This window comes from Oryx dammah, unplaced genomic scaffold (assembly GCF_014754425.2).
Source record: "Oryx dammah isolate SB20612 unplaced genomic scaffold, SCBI_Odam_1.1 HiC_scaffold_26, whole genome shotgun sequence".
Lineage (NCBI taxonomy): Eukaryota > Metazoa > Chordata > Mammalia > Artiodactyla > Bovidae > Oryx > Oryx dammah.
The window spans coordinates 75,583,358-75,601,643 of NW_024070210.1; the positions used below are offsets into that span (position 1 = coordinate 75,583,358).

Below are 18,286 nucleotides of genomic sequence, written 5' to 3' on the forward strand. Positions count from 1 at the left end.
TGCACAGCAACCAGAGAAGCCACCGCAGCGAGAAGCCTGTGCACAGCAACCAGAGAGGCCACCGCAGCAAGAAGCCCGTGCTCCACAACCAGAGAAACCACCGCAGCGAGAAGCCCGTGCACAGCAACCAGAGAAGTCACCGCAGTGAGAAGCCCGTGCACAGCAACCAGAGAAGCCACCGCAGTGAGAAGCCCATGCACAGCAACCAGAGAGGAGCCCCCTCTCACTGCAGCTAGAGAAAAGCCCAAACAGCGATGAAGACCCAGCATGGTCAGAAATAATTAAGTAAACAAAATTATTTTTTTTTTAAAGTACAAAGCTTTGCGTCTCACTCTAGACCTAGGAAACCAAATCTGAGGACCCAGGTATCAGCAATTTGAACAAGTTTCCCAAGTAATTTTATGGCCACTAAGATTTAAGAGAGCTGAGTAAAAAGTCTCCTAAGAATCACTTGCTTACCCTCATGGAATTTTTCACCTTGGAATAGAAATCAACTGCTACTTCCATTACAGTTCCCTCTGAGCAGGACTCCATGAACACACCCAGGGCCCCACAGCTTGGAGAAGACTCCAGCCCGTAACTCATCTCACCGTAGAGGGCATGGGCCTCCAGGAGCTGAGAGGTCAGACCCAGTTCCAGATGTGCAGCCACCACAGGGAGACTGGTGAGGAACTTGGCAAGAAGGCCACGGTTCCCGCTCTGGAGCTGGAAAGTCAGACTGAATTCATTAGGGATGTGACAAGGCTGGTGAGGAGGGACAGTCTAGTCTTGGACCCTGCCCGTGCAGCTGATACTTAGACTTAGGAGCTGGGACAAAGGACCGGAAGGAGGAGGGCTGGAAAACTGAAAGAAGAGAGGTACAGAGAGGGTGGAAGGCAGGTAACAGCCATGAGGATAATGGGGGCAGTTGGGGGAAGAGGGGGCTCAGAACGGCCAAAGCAGTTCCTTGGGAGAAGGTGCCGATGGGCTCTGGGGACTAACCAGGTGGTAAGGCAGGTCTGCCAGGGCTTCCGGAGGGCACCTTCGGAAGGTACCTGAGGCATCAGGGTCACACGTCTTCCAGAGCTGAGCTGCAGGTGTGGGTCACAGGAAGACACTGAGATGAGCTCAGTCCTGAAGCATCTCCAAAGATCACATCCCTCAGGCTACAGTGAGAACCATCCCCTCACTGGGGTGGCAGGTGAGGAGGCCAGCCGATGGGGAGCACCAGGCCCCACGCTCAGTGCCCCGGGGGTTAACCAGGCTGCAGTCACCTGCAGTGAGGAGGTGCGCCGTCTTCTCCAGCTCCGGCCTCTTCCCATAACGACACCTGGCGGCCGTTCTCAGGGGCCCATCCTGGAGGCAGAGCCGGGCTCCAGGGCGCTCCAGGGGTCCCTCCCCTAGCAAACTGACCCCGTGTGAGGGAAAGAAGGCAAGAGAAGAGGGAGAAGGCCTGTCAGTAAGCAGCCTGGCACAGAGGTGGGCCCCACCTCAAACAGTGGTAACTTGAGTGATAGCCATGCAGGGTCTGGAGACAAGTGTCAGGGGCTATACCAAGAGAGGAAGAGGATGAAGAGAGAGGGTCACACAGGGCCCTGCCTCAAAGACGGGGAGGCACAGATCAGTGGGAGCTCAGTGAGGGCACTTGTACCTGCGCAGACTCTGGATGAGGTAGGCAAATGGGCCCATGGGGTAGGGGTCCCCACTGTTACTAGCAGCCACTGCTTCTTCCCAGGTCTTGGTCCCTCTGGGAAGGATCCGCCATGCACTCAACACTCCATGCAACTGGTCCACTGTCAGACCTGAAACCCAAGGTCTCTGAGGCCCTAAACCAGGCAGCATACCCATCCACACCTAATCCCTAATCACTCCCTGCACAGCTTGCTGAGACTCCAACAGAACCAAGGTCATCCAACCCCTGAGCCCACTCCAAGTGCTGACCTCTGCGTGTGGCCTCAAGAGTGGCCAAGGCTTGGGGAAGAATGTCGGGGCCATGCTCCTGCTCCAGGGTGCCCAGGACATGCTGCAGCAACAGAGGGACGGTGGCTGGCAGCGTCCGGAGCCTCTCAGAAACCTGGGGGAGGACGCGAGGGGCCTCCGTCAGTGCAGGGAAGGGGAGAGGCAGCTTCGGAGTGGGTAGGAGATGGGGCAGCAGGGAAAAGCATGGGAAGGGATGAAAAGGAAACACCGGTGGGAGGGAAGCAGGTTGGGGGTGTGGATGAGGAGTGGCAAAGGAGGAGGGTGGGAAGGGGTGAGGGATGCGGAGGAAGAGGTTGAATGGAGAATGGGAAATGGGGTTAGGATACAGAAGATGAGGAGTGAGGGGTCACATCCTCAACCGACCTGCTCGTAGAGCGTGAAGAGCCTCAGGTGATCGGTGACCAAGCGCAAGTAGAGTGGCAGCACTGACCCCCGCTTCACCAGCAGCAGCCGCATCTGACGAGACTCCGAGGACTCAGCTCTGGACCAGAGAGCCAGCCCCCGGCCACCGCCCTCCACTCGGGCACCAAGCCCAGTGCGGGGCAGCTTCTCTCTGAGAGCCCCCACAGGGGAGAGACCCACCGCATCGCTCAGGACACAGCCATCTCTGCCTGGCACTGCTCTGCCCAGCTCACCCCACTCTCCCCCCGCACCTGCTGGTTCACCCAGATAGATAACCACAGCCATTGACCAGGGGAAAAGGACCAGGCAATATTATCAGCAATCACAGTCCTCTTCTCCTGCACAGACTTCCTGAGAAAACGAAGGAGCTGGTCTGTGCAGGGCAGCTGGTAGCTTCAGGACTCAGATCCTCACAGCTCCCAGAGTCACCCCTCACATCTATCAGCGCCAGCCTAGACCCAACCTGGTTGTTAAACGGTGACTCCTCCAGCCGCTTCCCATACAGGGCCAGTTCTTCTCGCACCAGCCGGGCCCGGGCAGATGGCTCCAGAGGCCCCAGGGCCACCATGTGGGCACCCTGACTCTGCTCAAGGGTCTCCCCCAGGCCAGAATCACTGGACATGCTCAGCACTAGGTGCACCCCCTGTGAGATTTGGACAAAAGGGTAGCGATGAAGAAGGAAAGCGGGGAGAATATTGTTGGAGAAGCCCCTCTCCCTACATCATCCCACCTCGCCTCCTTCTCACACTCACCCGGGGAAGGGTCTTTGGGATCCAGTCCGAGATCAGCTGCCCACGCTGGTCCACCAATCTGTCAGCCCCATCGACGATCAGCACCAGAGGCTGGCCAGTTCTCAGGGACTCAGCAGACTTGGGCAGTAGCCTCTGCTGCAGCTCCCACACCAGGCCCCTGGGTGCAGAGGGGGAGGGCCAGCGTCAACGGGGATGGTATCAGGGGCTATCAGCAGGCCGGTCTAGGTAGGGGAGAAACACACCGGTAGGTGCTGGGGAGGGCACTTGGCTCCTCCAGTTGGCTATGGAGATAGGCACAGAGGCGTCTGAGCAGGGTGAGGGCAAGACTGTGGTCAGGGCGGGCCCCTGAAAAGTGGAAGAAGACTAAGGGGGCCACCGTGGCCCCATCCGGAGCCTGCAGGGCTGACACAAGGGATGCCTGAGGGGGAAGAGAACAGAAAACGTGGTCACATTTCACATACGCCAGCTTCCGGTGCCCCTCCTCCTTAGCCCTCCCGAGCACACACAGCCCTCCCTCCCTCCTGTCTAGGCCTCTGGGACCCTGTACCAGGAAGGCGGTCTTGCCCTGTCCCGACTGCCCGGTCACCAGGCTCAGCCTCCCCTGGTGCTGCGTGAGCTGCCGCACTGTGTCCTGAAGAAGGCGTGGTCGGGCAGGACTCGACGGCTTCTTTAGCTGCTGAAAGGTGGCCTGGACCAAGTCGTCATCTGGGATGGGCACTGGCTGCTCCGGCTGGGCCCCAGGCTGAGGGCACGTGGGGCAGTGACTGTCTATGTTTCCACACTCCTCAGGACCCCAGGCCTAAAACTTACAGCACCCCCACCAAGTCACTTCCCACCCAGGACCACCCTACCCCCTTTCCACTCCCCTGGCCACCAGCACTCCTGCTGACCTGGAGGTAAAGCTTCTGGATCATATTCCACACGTCCTGCAGAACCAGCTGCCCAAACTCCTCCAGCCCCCCGACATAGGGCCGGCCAGCTGCCACACCGCCCCACTCACAGCGGTATCTGTGGGCAGAGCGAGCACAAGCAGGGTCAGAGCAGGCCCGGCACACCCCTCATCGCATCTCTCCAGGCAGGTGCTCCCTAGCTCTCCCAGCTCACCTGCGACAGGTGATCCCTTCCTGTCTGCTCAGATAGCTCTTCAGTTCTGAGATCCGATGGGCAGCTTCTTCAGACTCAGAAATAAAGTCCGATTTCCAGGCATCTGGCACAGAGCTGACCACCAAAGACACCCCAAGAGTGGGGCTGGATTCAGACCAAAGCACCTCTCCTCCGCCAGCCACCAGACCTGGCTGTGGTTCCCTGAAACTCCTCAAGAAACTGCTCCAATGGAGATCTCCCACCTTCAGCTGCAAGGCAAGCTCTCTGATTCCTGCTTCTCCATCCTAGGCACCCCCTCTTGTACTCTGAACGTTAGGAAGAGAAGACACCCCCACTGAGCCTATCTGGCCTTCTGCGAAGGTACCTGAGGAAGCTAGAATCCCGGAAGTAGAGGAGAGGCTGGGCAGAAGGCTGCAGGCGGAGGCCCCGATTCAGGAACTGCATCACCTCCATCTCTGTCACAGAGCGACCTGCAGGGTACTGCTGGGCCTGCAGGGAGAGGGCAGGGAGCAGGTGGGTTCAGTCCTGGTCACACTATCCCCTCCCGTGAGACCTGCCATGACCTGGGGCCCTTCACCTCGGTAACGTTCCCCTCTCTCTCCAGACAACTAGCCAGTAAAAATAGAGCTAATAGCTAACGTTTATTGAATGCCTCTCACAGGTTGGACATTTTTTTGAGCCTTCTTGATTCTCGTAATAACCCTGCAATGTAGACATCACTGCTTCTCCTTAATATAGAAGAAGCTGAGTCTAGATTAGCAGAAACCATTTTCCATTAAGCCTCACAATGACGGAAGAGTGATCAGAACCCAGCTCTGTCAGATGGCAAAGCCTAATCAGACCGACCGCCTACCTCTCGCATCCTGTGGCCAACCCAGAGGTATTTCCCAAAGGAATTCCCTCACCTAGGACTTGGTCACTCACAGAACCTTCTGCCTGTGTTTCACTTCAAGTCTCAAGCATCTGCCTGTGCAGAGTCCCGGGGTTCTAGACACACTGTGACTTCTCCCACCCCTGCCCCAACCATGTCTGTCTTACCCAGCGGAAGTGAAGATGGTCAGGGAGGCTGTAGCTGGGGGGAACATAGCCATAGCGGGAGCCCAGGATCCCCACAAACAGCTGTGAGTTCTCCACCTCCCCGAGGCACACTTCCAGCTGTCTGCAGGAAGGTTATGGGAGCACTGTGTCAGGGAGACTGGGCCCAGCTCACATCCCATAGCATCCAAAGAGCACCTCTGGCCCACAGCCCTCAGCCATCCTTGCAGCCCCAGCCCTGCCACCACTCAAGCCCTTCATCTCCAACCCAGCCCCTCTTCTCAGCAGCCCCCATACCTATTCCGACGGGTGTCCTCCTCAGTGATGCCCCAGCGCAGGTCGATGGCATGAAGGCTGATGCGGTAGGGGGCCGCTCGGGCCTGCAGTGCTGGCAGCAGTGACCTCAGCAGCAGGTCCCGCTCCCCATGCATGTCCCGGAAAGTGGAGGAAATGAAAAGCCGGATGCTTCGCCATCTGCGGGTGAACCAGGGGTCAGCCCCACAGCCCATAGACAGGCCTGTGACCACCCCTCACCCTGCTGAGCCAGGTACAACAGATGGCAGCCGGTATCCAACTGGCCTCCAGTGAATAACAGGCTTGTAACATCAAATGCAGAGCCTGGAAATTAAATCCCACTGGCTATTTCTCGTGTACCCCTCCTGTGTCAGCAATGATTATTATGCATCTACTATCCTGCCCATGAAATGGGCCCGAGTTGCACTGTGAGGTAAGCACAATCATTCTCTCTGATTTGCTGATCAAGAAACTACAGCTTGAATTTCCCTGGTGGCCTAGTGGTTAAAAATCTGCCTGCCAGTGCAGGGGACACAGGTTCAATCTCTGGTCCAGGATGATTCCACATGTCATGGGGCAACTGAGCTTGCATGCCGCAACTACTGAGCCCATGCTCTAGAGCCCGTAAGCCGCAGCTACCGAGCCCACACACCACAACCACTAACACATGTGTGCCTCGAGTCCGTGCTCCACAACAGGAGAAGCCACCACAATGAGAAGCCTGCATACAGCCACTAGAGAATAGCCCCACTAGCCACAGCTAGAGAAAGCCCACAGCCAGCAATGAAAAAACCCAGTGCAACCAAAAATAAATAAACGAAAGAAACTACAGCTTAAGACATCAAGCAACTAGCCCAAACTTCAGCTACTATTTGGCAAAGCTAGGATGAGAAAGCCACAGCCTGTGCCAAGAAGGCCTCTGTCTGAGCCCTGGTGCCCACTGCCTGCCTCACCTTCTAGCCCCTCTCCCTAGTACAGTAAGGGACATGCTCACCGTCTGTGTTAGACAACCCTCTGCCTGGGAAGAAGAAATGTTCCTCAGCAAATAGAGCAAGCAGCATCTCAACAGCCAGAATTTCAGTCACTTGAGTTTCTCTAGGTTTCGACTAAGCCCCTCCCAGTTCACAAAGGCATAAAAAAACAGACTGACCCAAGCTGGGAAACAGGAGCCAAGGGGCTTGGCGTATTCTCTTCCAGGGGCCGGAGAGACTGGACCCCTGTCTTCCCTGGGGGTGGTGGAATCTTGAATATTTTGTCCATTTGGCCTACATGTTCTAGAAGCCGGGAGGCCCCACGCTCTGCAATGAACCTGAAATAAAGAGTGACAAAATAAATGAGAACAAAATAGCAGAGTGAGAGGAAATCAGGAAGGTCTTCCGAGGGGGCAAGGGACAAAGATATGGCTAAATTAGGTCAACCAGTTAATCGGAGTTTCTTTGGAAGATTACCATAAACATAGATTTAAAATAAGGAAGAAGAACCAGAGGAATGAGGGAATCGAGAAGAAACCCAGGCATAGCCTCTTCTGTGTGCATGGTTATCACAGGCTTTCTGTTGGACCAGGGGCAACTGGGCTGAATGAAGATGTAAAGGTTAAGGTTGATCAGCTCCGGGCTTGATTAGCTCTGTACCAGCCATGAAAGCTCCCTGGGAAGGGAGGAGCATGAGGCTTCCTAACATCAGGCAATGGGTGGCATCCAAAGGAAACAGCAGAGAAGAAAACAAGTGGGAAGCCTAACAGTGGAGAAAAAAATGAAAAACAAAGATTTCTGTAGATCAGGCATAAATAAATAAAGTTAACATGGTATTTCCTCTGAAATGGAATGGAACAGGGGCCTCAGAGAATGAATAGAAATGATGGGACCAACTCCTGAGTTGTACCCTTAAAAGCAAACAGTACAATCTCCTATGTTCCCTTTTCTCCTTTCCCACTAGATTAATATAAAAATGATGGCTGGAGCTGTAGCAGACATCTTGAACTATAAAGTAGAAGCAGAGTATTTGAAAATGGTAGAGCAACAATAGAAGATGACCAGGTACCTGTAATATCATGTTGCTGCCATGCCTAGACAGCTGTAAAAGCAGAATAATCTTTTATCTTGCTTAAAAATGAAGTGGTTAGAGCAGAAGCCACAGATAATTTCTAAAAGATGTTCTAACAAAGCCTCCAACCTCTCCAATATCTGTGCTATACTCACTTCAGTATCCCATCAGTACAGCCTGAGAGTGTCACGTCATTGGGATTCAAATCGGTACATCTGGCAAAGAAAGAAGTCACTAGCAGTCAGAAACAGTGCCAAGAACACAGGGTCACTGCCCCCAACACCCTAGGAAGGACCACCACCCCGACCTCTGCACCTTTAATAGGATTCCGTGCTAGACTAGAAGTGGGGTGGACCATCACAAAGGGGTACGGGGCCAGGCTGAAGACTTCAGAGAAGGTTCTAGCACTAGAAGTGCAACAGAGGTAAGAGGCAGAAATGGGGAGGGGCCTAGAGAGTGGGAGTATCCCAAGCTTTAGTAGGGATAGACAGGAAATACGGATCACTATCTGCTGGGACTGAGCAAGGACCATGAGCGCCCTTACAGGTAACTTGCCCTTAGGAGAACACCAACAAAGAGGCACTTGGGATTCACGTGCTGCCAGAAGAGCTGTTTGGCTGCATTTATCAGTTTCTCGTTTGTAGTTTGGCCAAAGACAATGACCCTGTCCACCTGTAAGATGAAAGGGGAGGGGCTGAGACCAGGGAGGTGCCAAAGAGCTCAGCATTTCAAGAGACAGGATCTCTGAGGGCAGAGGAACTAGGAGAACTGAGGTGGGTGTAAATGGCCTTTCTGGAGCATACTGAGGGTGCAAAAAGTCATTTCACCCTGACCTGAAGAGCGTCAAAGTGGATTAGGGGTTGCCGAGATACGAAAGCAACCTAAGTGTCCATCAACAGATGAATGGATAAAGAAGATGTCACACACACGCACGTGCACACACACACACACACACACACACACACAATATGGAATACTACTCAGCCATAAAAAAGAAGGAAAATTTGCCATTTGCAGCAATATGGGTAGACCTGGAGGGCATTGTGCTAAATGAAATAAGTCAGACAGGACAAAGACAAACACTATATGGTATCACTTATGTGTGGAATCTGAAAAATACAACAAACTAGAGAATAAAACAAAAAAGAAGCAAACTCACACATACAGAGAACAAACAAGTGGTTACCGGTGGTGGGCAATATGGGGGTGGGGGGTGGGAGACAGAAATTACTGGGTGTAAGATAGGCTCAAGGATGTATTGTACAACATGGGGACTATAGTCAATATTTTATAATAATTGTACTTGGAATGTAACCTTTAAAAATTATATTAAATTTTTAACAAAAATAAAAAATAAAGTGGAGTTTGGGGTAGGGGTGGTGTGTAGCTGGCACATTTAGGCTCACAAAAGCTGACTGTCAAACTTATAGGAACTCTGTGAGCCAGCTGTTAAATATGGCCACCATTAAATATTAAATTGTATAAGCTCACAGTCAAATAAATTACATTAAAAACAAAGGTAATAAATACTAAAACATCATCACTACCTAATTATTTTACCACATTTCACCATTAAATACTCTTGACCTTATTTACATCCATGTTATATATATTATAGAATTGCTATACAAAGGTGTGCTACTGAGCAACTCTTTCTAACTCTGTGGTCAATGAAGCATGTGGGTAGTTTGAAATCAGTCATGGAAGAAGTATTTATTCCATGGAAATTAGCAAAAGCTATTAACTAAGATGATTTTTCCAGATTGCTATTTGAGGCAAATATCTACCAGCATAAAAAAAATATTTACCAGCATACCACTGAGTAGGGGGTTGCAGTCAGCAGGGTATTGTGCATAGGTTACAAGGAAGCTTTGAAAAATGAGATACATCCATGTGGAGGAAAACGTGGAGGAAGGGAGAGTTTCTCAGGGAAGGAGCAGTACTCACAGGGACCCTTTGGGTAGCCAGAGACAGCAAGTGCTTCCCCAAAGTAGTCAGGGACTGTTCACAGTTTTCATCTGACTTCTGAAGGAAAGAAACTCATGTCATGCAGTTGCACAGGAGATGGTCAGTAAACAACAAATACTGTAGTCTGCTAATCTTCAGAACTGAGTAGATCCGAGCCTTCCCTGAAGTTAGCTGTTCCCAGGCATCTGTCTAGTTATGCAGTTTTGCAAGGTAAGGGTGAGTGTCTGACCTGGACTTGAGCTTGGAGTTCGGTGGCAGTTTTCAGGATGCCTTCCTCTGCCTTAATCACAGCAGTCTTCACAATGCCCCCTCCACACAGCAAAAGCTCCACCTGCTCCGTCCGTACCATCATCATCGCAATCAACAGCAGCACATAGTTCAGAGGGGGCTGATTGGACAAGCATCAGGGTGAAATAGGCTCCCCTATTTTAGAATCCACTTTGCCCACCCAAATCTGGAGACCAAATGTCTCCACTGGTTAGGAAAAGTGGACAAAGTCCCCAACTGAAATAGTTTCAAAAACTTCTCTGGTGGTCCAGTAATGGACTCCAGACTCCCAATTCAGGGGATCCAGATTCAATCCATGGTCAGGGAAGTAGATCCCACATGCCACAACTAAAGATCCTGCGTCCCACAACTAAGGCCTGGCACAGCCACATAAGTAAATAAATAAATCCTCCCCCCATGAAAGTAGAAGGGCTTCACAGGCGACTCAGTGGTAAAGAATCTGCCTGCCGAGCAGGAGCGTCTTACCCCTTGTGGGTTGCTCTTGGAAAGGATTCTGTCTGCACTGGCATCTGTCAGATAGACCAGGAGGGTGCGGCCTGGCAGTGGGGGCAGGCTGTGTTTGACGGAGAGGTTCACAGCTGTCTCCAGGGCCTGTCGATACCGAGCCAGCATCTCACGGTCACATTTCCACTGTCTGCAGGCAGGAAAGAAACAGATGGGAGGGCTCAGGGGCTTCTCTGTTTACCACTTGGACGCAGACGGGAAGATGAGAACTTGCCACTCAAGTATTAAGTTTCCACCCATCCACAGCCCGTCTCCAGTGTCAGCAGAAAAAATAGGGACAGAACTTCCCTCGGCCCCATTCTACAGGACTCTGCTAATCCATCCCATGGAGTAGACCCACTCTCAGACACTGCTTGCCATGCTTACCACATCAATCCATATTTACTTCATGAGGCAAGATTTAACTGCAACTTTTTTGTGGGGTGGGGGCTGTGCAGGGCAGCTTTGGATATATGAGCTGCCTAACCAGGGACAAAACTGGCCCCAATAGTCAGAGTACCAGGAAATTTCCAACTGCTGCTTATTATTTTTAAATTGCAATTTGAAGAACAAACACTAACTTCTTACTCTGAAAAATGGCAATTAAAGGAAAAAGAAACATTCATCCCACCTTTCCAAGACAATCTCTATTTCAGAGTAACTAAATAGCTTTAGTTCACAGAAGGTGGTTCTTTTCAGAGCTCCAGCTAGTAAATATGGGGAATGATAGAAAATGTATCATATTATTTGGCATTTGTTTTTAAAAACATCTTCAAAGAAAGGAAAGAGAGGGATCAGGAAATGAAGGCTGGTAAAATCTTGATTTTTCACTGAATGGGAGTCCATTATGTTATTCTCATTACTTGTGTACATGTTTAATTTTTTTCATCATTTTTTTAATCTAGAGAAGCCAGCAGTCTCTACCATTGCCTATCCAGTAGAAATAAATTACAATTAATGAAATGAAATTGAAATTATACATATAATGTAAGTTTTTCTAGTAGCCATATTTTAAAAAGTAAAAAGAAACAGGAATGATTAATATCACATTTAATTTAGTCTAATGTATATATGTATTTTTCATTTCAACATGTTAATACAAAAATTAAAAATGAGATATTTTGCATCCTTCTTCACACTGCCCTCAAAATCCAGCACATCTCAGTTCCCACTAGTCACATTTCAGGTGCTCAAGAACGAGATGTAGCTGGTGGCTACCAAACTGACCAGCAAAGACATACTGTTAGGACTACACCCTCAGCTTAATTCTTTAATGGCCCTGTGTTCAGCCACTGATCCACTGACTCAGGCGGGTCCTGGCCACTGAGTCCTATTAGAAGGTTAGATGAGACCTGCATTTGTCTTGAATGAAAATGAATGAAGAAGTATCTAAAAGGACAAAATACTGGGAATTCATCAAGCTTACAGAACCGGTTATCTTTGAGTCTGCTTGAGGATAACAATCTTTATATGCATCAAAAGAGAAAGGAAAGTGAATGGGTCAGAAAATTCACAGAAGAGAGAAACAAAAAGAAAAAGAAACAGATAAGACAGAGAAGAAAAAGAAAGAAGAGTATGAACCAGAGCATAGGTGGAGAGGCACTATCGTGTACAAAGGGAAATGCTACATAGGCTGACAGAGTCCACAGAAACCAACAAGGCAACCACAGATAATAGAGCGGAGGCCAAACACTGATTTTGTTTCACGATCTCTCTGCAGGACAAAGTTAAAGACTAGGTTTTCTATGCAAAAGATGACTGGAAACAGTCAAGTTTCAGTGACTGGGATGACTGACAAGCATGTTTTCATAGAATAAAAGCTAGGTTTCCAGATGACTTCCAAGCCCTTTTAGGGTGCCTCTCACGCCCACCCTTTGCTCCCAGATAGCACATACTCACGCACACACCTGGCCTTGTGTATTTTCAGCTTCTTCCGCTTGAGCTGTTCATATATCACAGGGATCATCATTGCTGTCCGAAGTTCCCGACGGCTTGGTTGGCGAAACTGCCAGGAATAGGCATGCTTCTTGCCATATTTTGTGTTTTTAATTATTATCTGCTTTATCAGTTGTGTGTTGGAAGGAAATGGCAACTCTGGGTGGCAACAGGTAAGTATCTGAGTTAGGCAGCTTCTATTCCCTCCTCTTATCTTCCCATCAATGCTGTCTTGAGTTCTGACTCCTGAGGCTGGCCAGTGTCTGACCTCTGCCCACCCCATACACTGTGAGTGGAAAGTAAGAGGCTGAAAATACCAGTGCTACTATCTCATCTGTTCTCAGACATGAGAGATAAACAGGAGTTGGAAGAAGAGATATATTACCTTTCTTTTCGAGTTGAGCCTCAAGGTCATTGATGGAATCATGAGCATTAAGGAATCTGAATGGAAACTGCCGACTGTGGATCACCGTCTTCTGCAAAGCAAGAGAGGGGTCATGAGCAGAGGACCAAGAGGGATGGGGAGCATCAGAGGCTTCAGGGGCCAGGAAGATGAGATAACCCCGCTATTAGACCTATGGGAAGGTGGGAAAGGACAAAATAGATATTAGACAAAGGTAGAAAAGAATAGATGTCCTGAGAGACAATGAGGAAAGAAAAAAGGAGGAAGTCACAGAAGGTTCCCTGTTTCTTTTCTATCAGACTCCCTCCTAAGTGAGTTAAATCACAGAAATGATCTCAGAAAATAAAAAGGAAAGTTCTCAAACAGCATAGTAGCTATGACCTTCCCCAGCCACTCGGAAAAGCCTGGCTCCCCGCCCCTCACACGTACAGCATGCTGGAGTCTCTGCAGCACAAGCTCGTGGTGACGGGCGCTGATTCCAACCCGCAGCAGGTTGCACAGGTTCCGAAGCATGGCCATGAAGGGAAGTTTCCCACTGTCTGCCGAAGTTAGACATAGGGTGACAAAAGCAAACAAAGGATGAATGAGAGAGGTCAGAGATCAGAGCAAGATGATCAGAGGCCAGGCAGAATATTTATGTTAGAGGAAATGAGGTACTAATAAGTGATCTATTGTCCACAAAATGTTTTAAAGGCCTGGAAAGATAAAAATTGGGTTGCCTGATCTTAGAGCAAAATCTGTACGTTTATGGAATTAGCTATTTCAACAAACAACTTAGGTCATCACTTTGTTGGCTCCAGTCCTGAGACTGGGTTCAACTGGCAAAATACATTCTCTACAGTAATGATTTCCAAACTTTTTAGATGGCTAAAAGAGAAATTTCCAAGTGTAATCTTATAAATTATATACATGGAGTACTAGCAACCATGTAACATGGACTAAGTGATTACAGGGGTTCAATCTGTTTAGTAAATATTGGAAACACTCTTTCGATAAAGGTAGACATAAACAGGAGGTGTGATATTTTTCTTGGGTACCCCCCAAAACACACTCAGACCATATTACAGCCCTGGCCTATGAGGCCCCAACCCACATCCCAGTAAGTAGGCCTACCATCAATAGCTTTCATTAGGAAAGTGGTGGTACCTTTTTTAAGGTTACATAAGTCTCATTTGAATTATAGCTAGAAAGCCTTCAGCTTCCTGGAAGTCCTGGGGTTCTCCAGTCATAAGTCTTCTTCTGAGTTAGATTATGTAAAACAATTAAGTTGTATACACAGTGTAAATGATATGTGACAAGTCATGACCTACTGCATCCTTTGTAAACTCATAAGTTTTGCTCAAATGTTGCTATATATGAAAGATATACCAGATCAATTTGATAAGAAATTAAATTCAATATCATATTCTTTGATACACTAGAAAATAAAATGAATACTCATTCTATAGATGAAGTAGTTCACTGATTTCATTCTAAAAAATTTGTTAATGAGTTACTAGTCTCTAAAGACCAAAGAGTGATCTGTATATCTAATTATATTTTATCTTATATTGTATACTTTATTTTTTACATTTATCTTCATAGCTATATTTACATAAATTATGTAGTTCCTAAAGTACATAATTTATTAGTACATGTATAAAAATTTTTAAAATACATGTACATAAATTCTGGTGTATCCCAGAAATCATTTCTGCAATATATAATCCAGGGGGCTGGGGACCACTGGATTAGATTATGGGCATTTGTCTCAACCAAGATAAATGGCACAGTTTTAATTTTCAGGGTCAGAGGGAGGAAGTGGAGATGATGCATACTAGAATCACCAAAACATGCTAGCTGCCATCCAGGTCTCTTTATCCCACTCTACCCAAAGTTGTACCAAATGTTGGGGAAAAGGTTGTCAAACATGTGTATATGTGTGTGTGTGTCTTTTGTGTTTTAATTCTCATGTGATTCTGATATATACACCGTCAGTGACAATCACAAAATGAGAGGGATGATAAGCGGCTGAGCTATTTGGTCTGCCCTGAGTACAATCTATAATTGACAGCTCAAAGAGAAAGAAAAGCCAGCTTGGGTTTCTGAAGCTCCAAAATATGAAGTCCATAAAACTCAAACAGCCAGGACTTTCTCGTGGTTCTTTGTGCTTGTCCAGTGGATGGATAAGAGTCCACCTTGCAATGCAGGGGACTCGGGTTCAGTCCCTGGTCAGGGAACTAAGATCTCACATGCCATGGAGCTACTGAGCCTGCATACAACTAGAGAGTCGGTGCAACACAATGAAAGATTCCACGGGTGCAAGGAAGATCCCACGCACCATAACTAATACCTGACACAGTCAACTAAAAACCAAACAAACGAAAACAAAACAAACAAACCCAAGAAACCCGCAAGCAGTCAAAAAGTCTACAGTCTGATATTTTTCAACAGAAAGAAGCTGATTTTAAACTTTCAAAGATGAAGGAGGAAGTAAAAGAAAACATGGAGTAAAAAGGGCCTTCTATAGTTAAAAGTAAACTAGCCAGAAAACAGACTGAGAGTAACTTGGTCCTCCCGACTGAATTCTTTTTACTCATGTGGGCATATGACCTGGAACATCTGTGTCCTAAAAACGGGCTTTGGTGGAGATTTCAGTGTGCCATGTCCCAGTCCTACTTTGTCTGGAAGAGTGACACACGTATCGACACAACTGATATCAGAGAGAAGGTAATGCTTTCATCATATATTGATAAAGGCTTGTATTACATCACCTAACATATCACCTAGTCATGTCTGATATTATGACCTACCTATGATGTCAGTGCTATTCAAAGCAGAGGCCACTGGCCACGTTGGTGTGGTCAATGGCAGACCTGTTAAATCCAATCATTTCCAGTGATGGAACTACCAAGTGAGAATAACTGTACCATGCCATGGAAACTTCTCTTTCAGGGGCCAAAATGTAGAGGCATGAGTGAGAAAGACAGGAAAGGAGCGTGATAGCCTGATAGCCAAGGTCACTCTACCAATGAGTTCCTCCCAGACAGTGGCCTTGTTTCCCCGTGAGCTCAGCTCCCGCTCCCAGGTCTCTGGTCGAGCGAGCTTCATCCGCTTCCCGGCTCTGCTAGAATCCCAGGGCCCTGGGAGGTGGCTTCGAGAAAAGGCCTGTAGGTTGGAGGGGTATCTGAAACAGACAAAGAAAAACATCATTTCAAAGGCATCTGAAAATAACTCGGAAAGGAGCAGTAAGTCAGTCAAAGCCAGTAAGTCCCGGTTAAGGCCAGGTCTGCTCAAACTCTAAGGACGGGGGCTATGGGTGTTGAAGGTTCAGGGGGTTATCCAGATGGAGTGTGCATCTTCTCACCTGCAGCCCAGCAGGGCCTGGACAAGCTGTGCAGGCTCATGGATGTGCAGTCTCTGCACCAACTTCTTCAGGGTGAACTTTTGCTCACTCTTTTTCTCTGACGCGGAACCATAGGTTGTCTCGAACTGTGGAAATATTCCCAAGTCCCACAGGGGTCATTCAATCTATGACATGGTCATTTTCTTCAGAAAACAAGACCATTCTACACCTAGATTTGACAAAGAATAGGGCTAAAGAGTAAAACTCTTCAGCGGCAGGAGCTTCTGAGTAGGTGTGTGGGGTCACTGTGTTTCATCTATACAAGTTGGACTGTCAACGGTTAACAATGGATGAATGGCTTGTCAAAAGCAAGATGGGGATTGACTAAACAGAGAACAGCCGGTTCTTAGAGGGAAAGAGAGGGAAAGCAGCTCTTATTTAAATCATTGATGGGCTTCCCTGGTGATCCAGTGGTTAAGACCCCATGCTTCCACTGCAGGAAACACGGGTTCAATCCCTGGTTGGGGAACAAATGTCTGAGACTTGGAGCATGCAACTGGAGCACAATGTAAGCTGTGAGGAGTTTAAAAATGAAAGAAGCTGGCTTTCAGAATCTTCTGTCTTAGAAGAGCTAAGTTTGGGGTATATTAATAGGATGAAAAGACCAGTGAACCAACTGAAGATGTGTTTTCTTGTAATACTAATATATTTCCCTAATAATCTTATTTTAATGATGATGACATCTCGTTCAGATCCAGGTATTGTTAGAAATCCTTTAAATACAGTAACTGATTTAGTTAGTCCTCACAAAAAACCCAATGAAGCAGGTCCTGCTATTATTCGATTCATTTTTTATGTGAGGAAAATGAGGCAAGAGAAGGTAAGTCATTTGACCAAGGTTGCACAGCCAGCAAGTAAGGAGTGGGGATGGGGTAGGATTCAAAACTAGGTGATCTGGATCCAGATTCTATGCTCTTAACCACTAAGTGTGTGTATGTGCGTATGCTAAGTCACTTCAGTCGTGTCCGACCCTTTGCGACCCTATGGCAACCGTAGCCCACTGGGATCCTCTGTCCATGGGATTCTCCAGGCAAAACTACTGGAGTGGGTTGCCATGCCCTCCTCCAGAGGATCTTCCCAGCCCCACGACTGAACCTGCCTCTCTTGTGTCTCCTTCGTTGGCAGGTGGCTTTTTACTACTAAAGCCACCTGGGAAGCCCTAACCACTAAGACTAGTGCCTAATTTGTTATTAAAGTAAAAAAGAAAATAAAAAATTTTTATTTGGCTTTTTTTTTTAATTTGTGGAAGGTGGAGATTTCATGTTTGTAACTCACTTATCCAGCTGGACATGACATCTGTCAGTAAAGAATGATACCAAGGAGAGCAAAATGGAAACAAAAGGAGCCTCTCCCAGCGTTCTCAAAGCCCCAGAATCACACCTGAGAATTCCAAGGACACTGGCATGTGCCTACTACACACACCTCTAGTATTTCTAGACCAAATGGAATTGCATTCTAAGTATTAATTGAGAAAAGATTGTACATGTACTTTTGGAACCCCAGAAAAAGGCACTCACCATCCTCTGTTCACCTCGAATAGGCCAGATGAACCTTGGCAAATAGGTCTGTGTCTCAGAAAACGTATGTTCCTTCTGTAAGGACAGAAGAAACCGTTTCAAAAAGGGAGGTGATGGTTGTCCCTAGAGAGACCCATTCCAATAGCCCATCTCTATCACAAAGGAAGTGGCTGGGAAAGAGGAGGGCCTGCTCTCTGCTGCCTGAGCTCTGCTCAGCTCCTCTGCATTTCTCTGACTCCCTCTGTTCCTGGTGGTAGAAACATGTCAGTTGTTTAGAGGAGGTTGGGGCGGCGGGGGGGAAATCAGTGTGTTCCCTCACCTTGCCCCCCCAACCCCGCCAACTTTCTGGGGAAAAGGGGGCCAGGCTGTAAATGACCCGGGTTGAGGCAGGGACTGACTGGAGGGCGGGGTGGCCTTCGGGGGCGCCGCTTGGCCCGGTGCTTCCGAGGGTTGTACTTAGCCAGCTGGTACTCATCAAACTGGGAAAATTTGTCCCTCATCGCAGCACGCAGGCAGGCAGGCAGGGGAGCAAGAAAGTCTTCCCCTTCTCCACACAGGAGCTGTCAAAGAGATGAAAAACCATGAAGGGTGAGACCACTTCATGGGGTTCAGTGACAGCACAGGATACAAAGTCCCCATCCCCAGCTCGACAACGACAATTTCTGTGGTCCTGGACCTGTCAGCAGACTTCTCAGAGTCTCCTCCTCTTCACTGTAAA

At 48.3% G+C, this 18,286-nt stretch overlaps 1 protein-coding gene across 3 annotated transcripts in view; it reads right to left on the bottom strand.

Moving 5' to 3' along the window:
* TEP1 (telomerase associated protein 1) overlaps positions 1–18,286 on the bottom strand; it is a 41,011-nt gene that overhangs the window by 11,296 nt on the left and 11,429 nt on the right. For all 3 annotated transcript variants that reach the window (XR_005718759.1, XM_040227063.1, XM_040227064.1), the window contains exons 6-33: positions 17,967–18,128; positions 17,569–17,643; positions 16,013–16,137; positions 15,675–15,832; positions 13,096–13,205; positions 12,649–12,739; positions 12,236–12,422; positions 10,311–10,479; positions 9,787–9,945; positions 9,537–9,614; positions 8,134–8,261; positions 7,745–7,804; positions 6,697–6,855; positions 5,550–5,726; positions 5,256–5,376; positions 4,582–4,706; positions 4,218–4,331; positions 4,004–4,121; positions 3,661–3,855; positions 3,356–3,531; positions 3,114–3,270; positions 2,825–3,004; positions 2,323–2,415; positions 1,921–2,053; positions 1,631–1,781; positions 1,254–1,387; positions 982–1,070; positions 591–705 (exon numbers count right to left, since the gene is read on the bottom strand). Coding sequence is in view for 2 of the 3 variants with exons in the window: in XM_040227063.1 (XP_040082997.1) it covers positions 591–705; positions 982–1,070; positions 1,254–1,387; positions 1,631–1,781; positions 1,921–2,053; positions 2,323–2,415; positions 2,825–3,004; positions 3,114–3,270; positions 3,356–3,531; positions 3,661–3,855; positions 4,004–4,121; positions 4,218–4,331; positions 4,582–4,706; positions 5,256–5,376; positions 5,550–5,726; positions 6,697–6,855; positions 7,745–7,804; positions 8,134–8,261; positions 9,537–9,614; positions 9,787–9,945; positions 10,311–10,479; positions 12,236–12,422; positions 12,649–12,739; positions 13,096–13,205; positions 15,675–15,832; positions 16,013–16,137; positions 17,569–17,643; positions 17,967–18,128 (3,739 nt within the window). In the remaining variant the exon portion in view is untranslated. The remainder of the gene's footprint in view (positions 1–590; positions 706–981; positions 1,071–1,253; positions 1,388–1,630; positions 1,782–1,920; positions 2,054–2,322; positions 2,416–2,824; positions 3,005–3,113; positions 3,271–3,355; positions 3,532–3,660; positions 3,856–4,003; positions 4,122–4,217; positions 4,332–4,581; positions 4,707–5,255; positions 5,377–5,549; positions 5,727–6,696; positions 6,856–7,744; positions 7,805–8,133; positions 8,262–9,536; positions 9,615–9,786; positions 9,946–10,310; positions 10,480–12,235; positions 12,423–12,648; positions 12,740–13,095; positions 13,206–15,674; positions 15,833–16,012; positions 16,138–17,568; positions 17,644–17,966; positions 18,129–18,286) is intronic.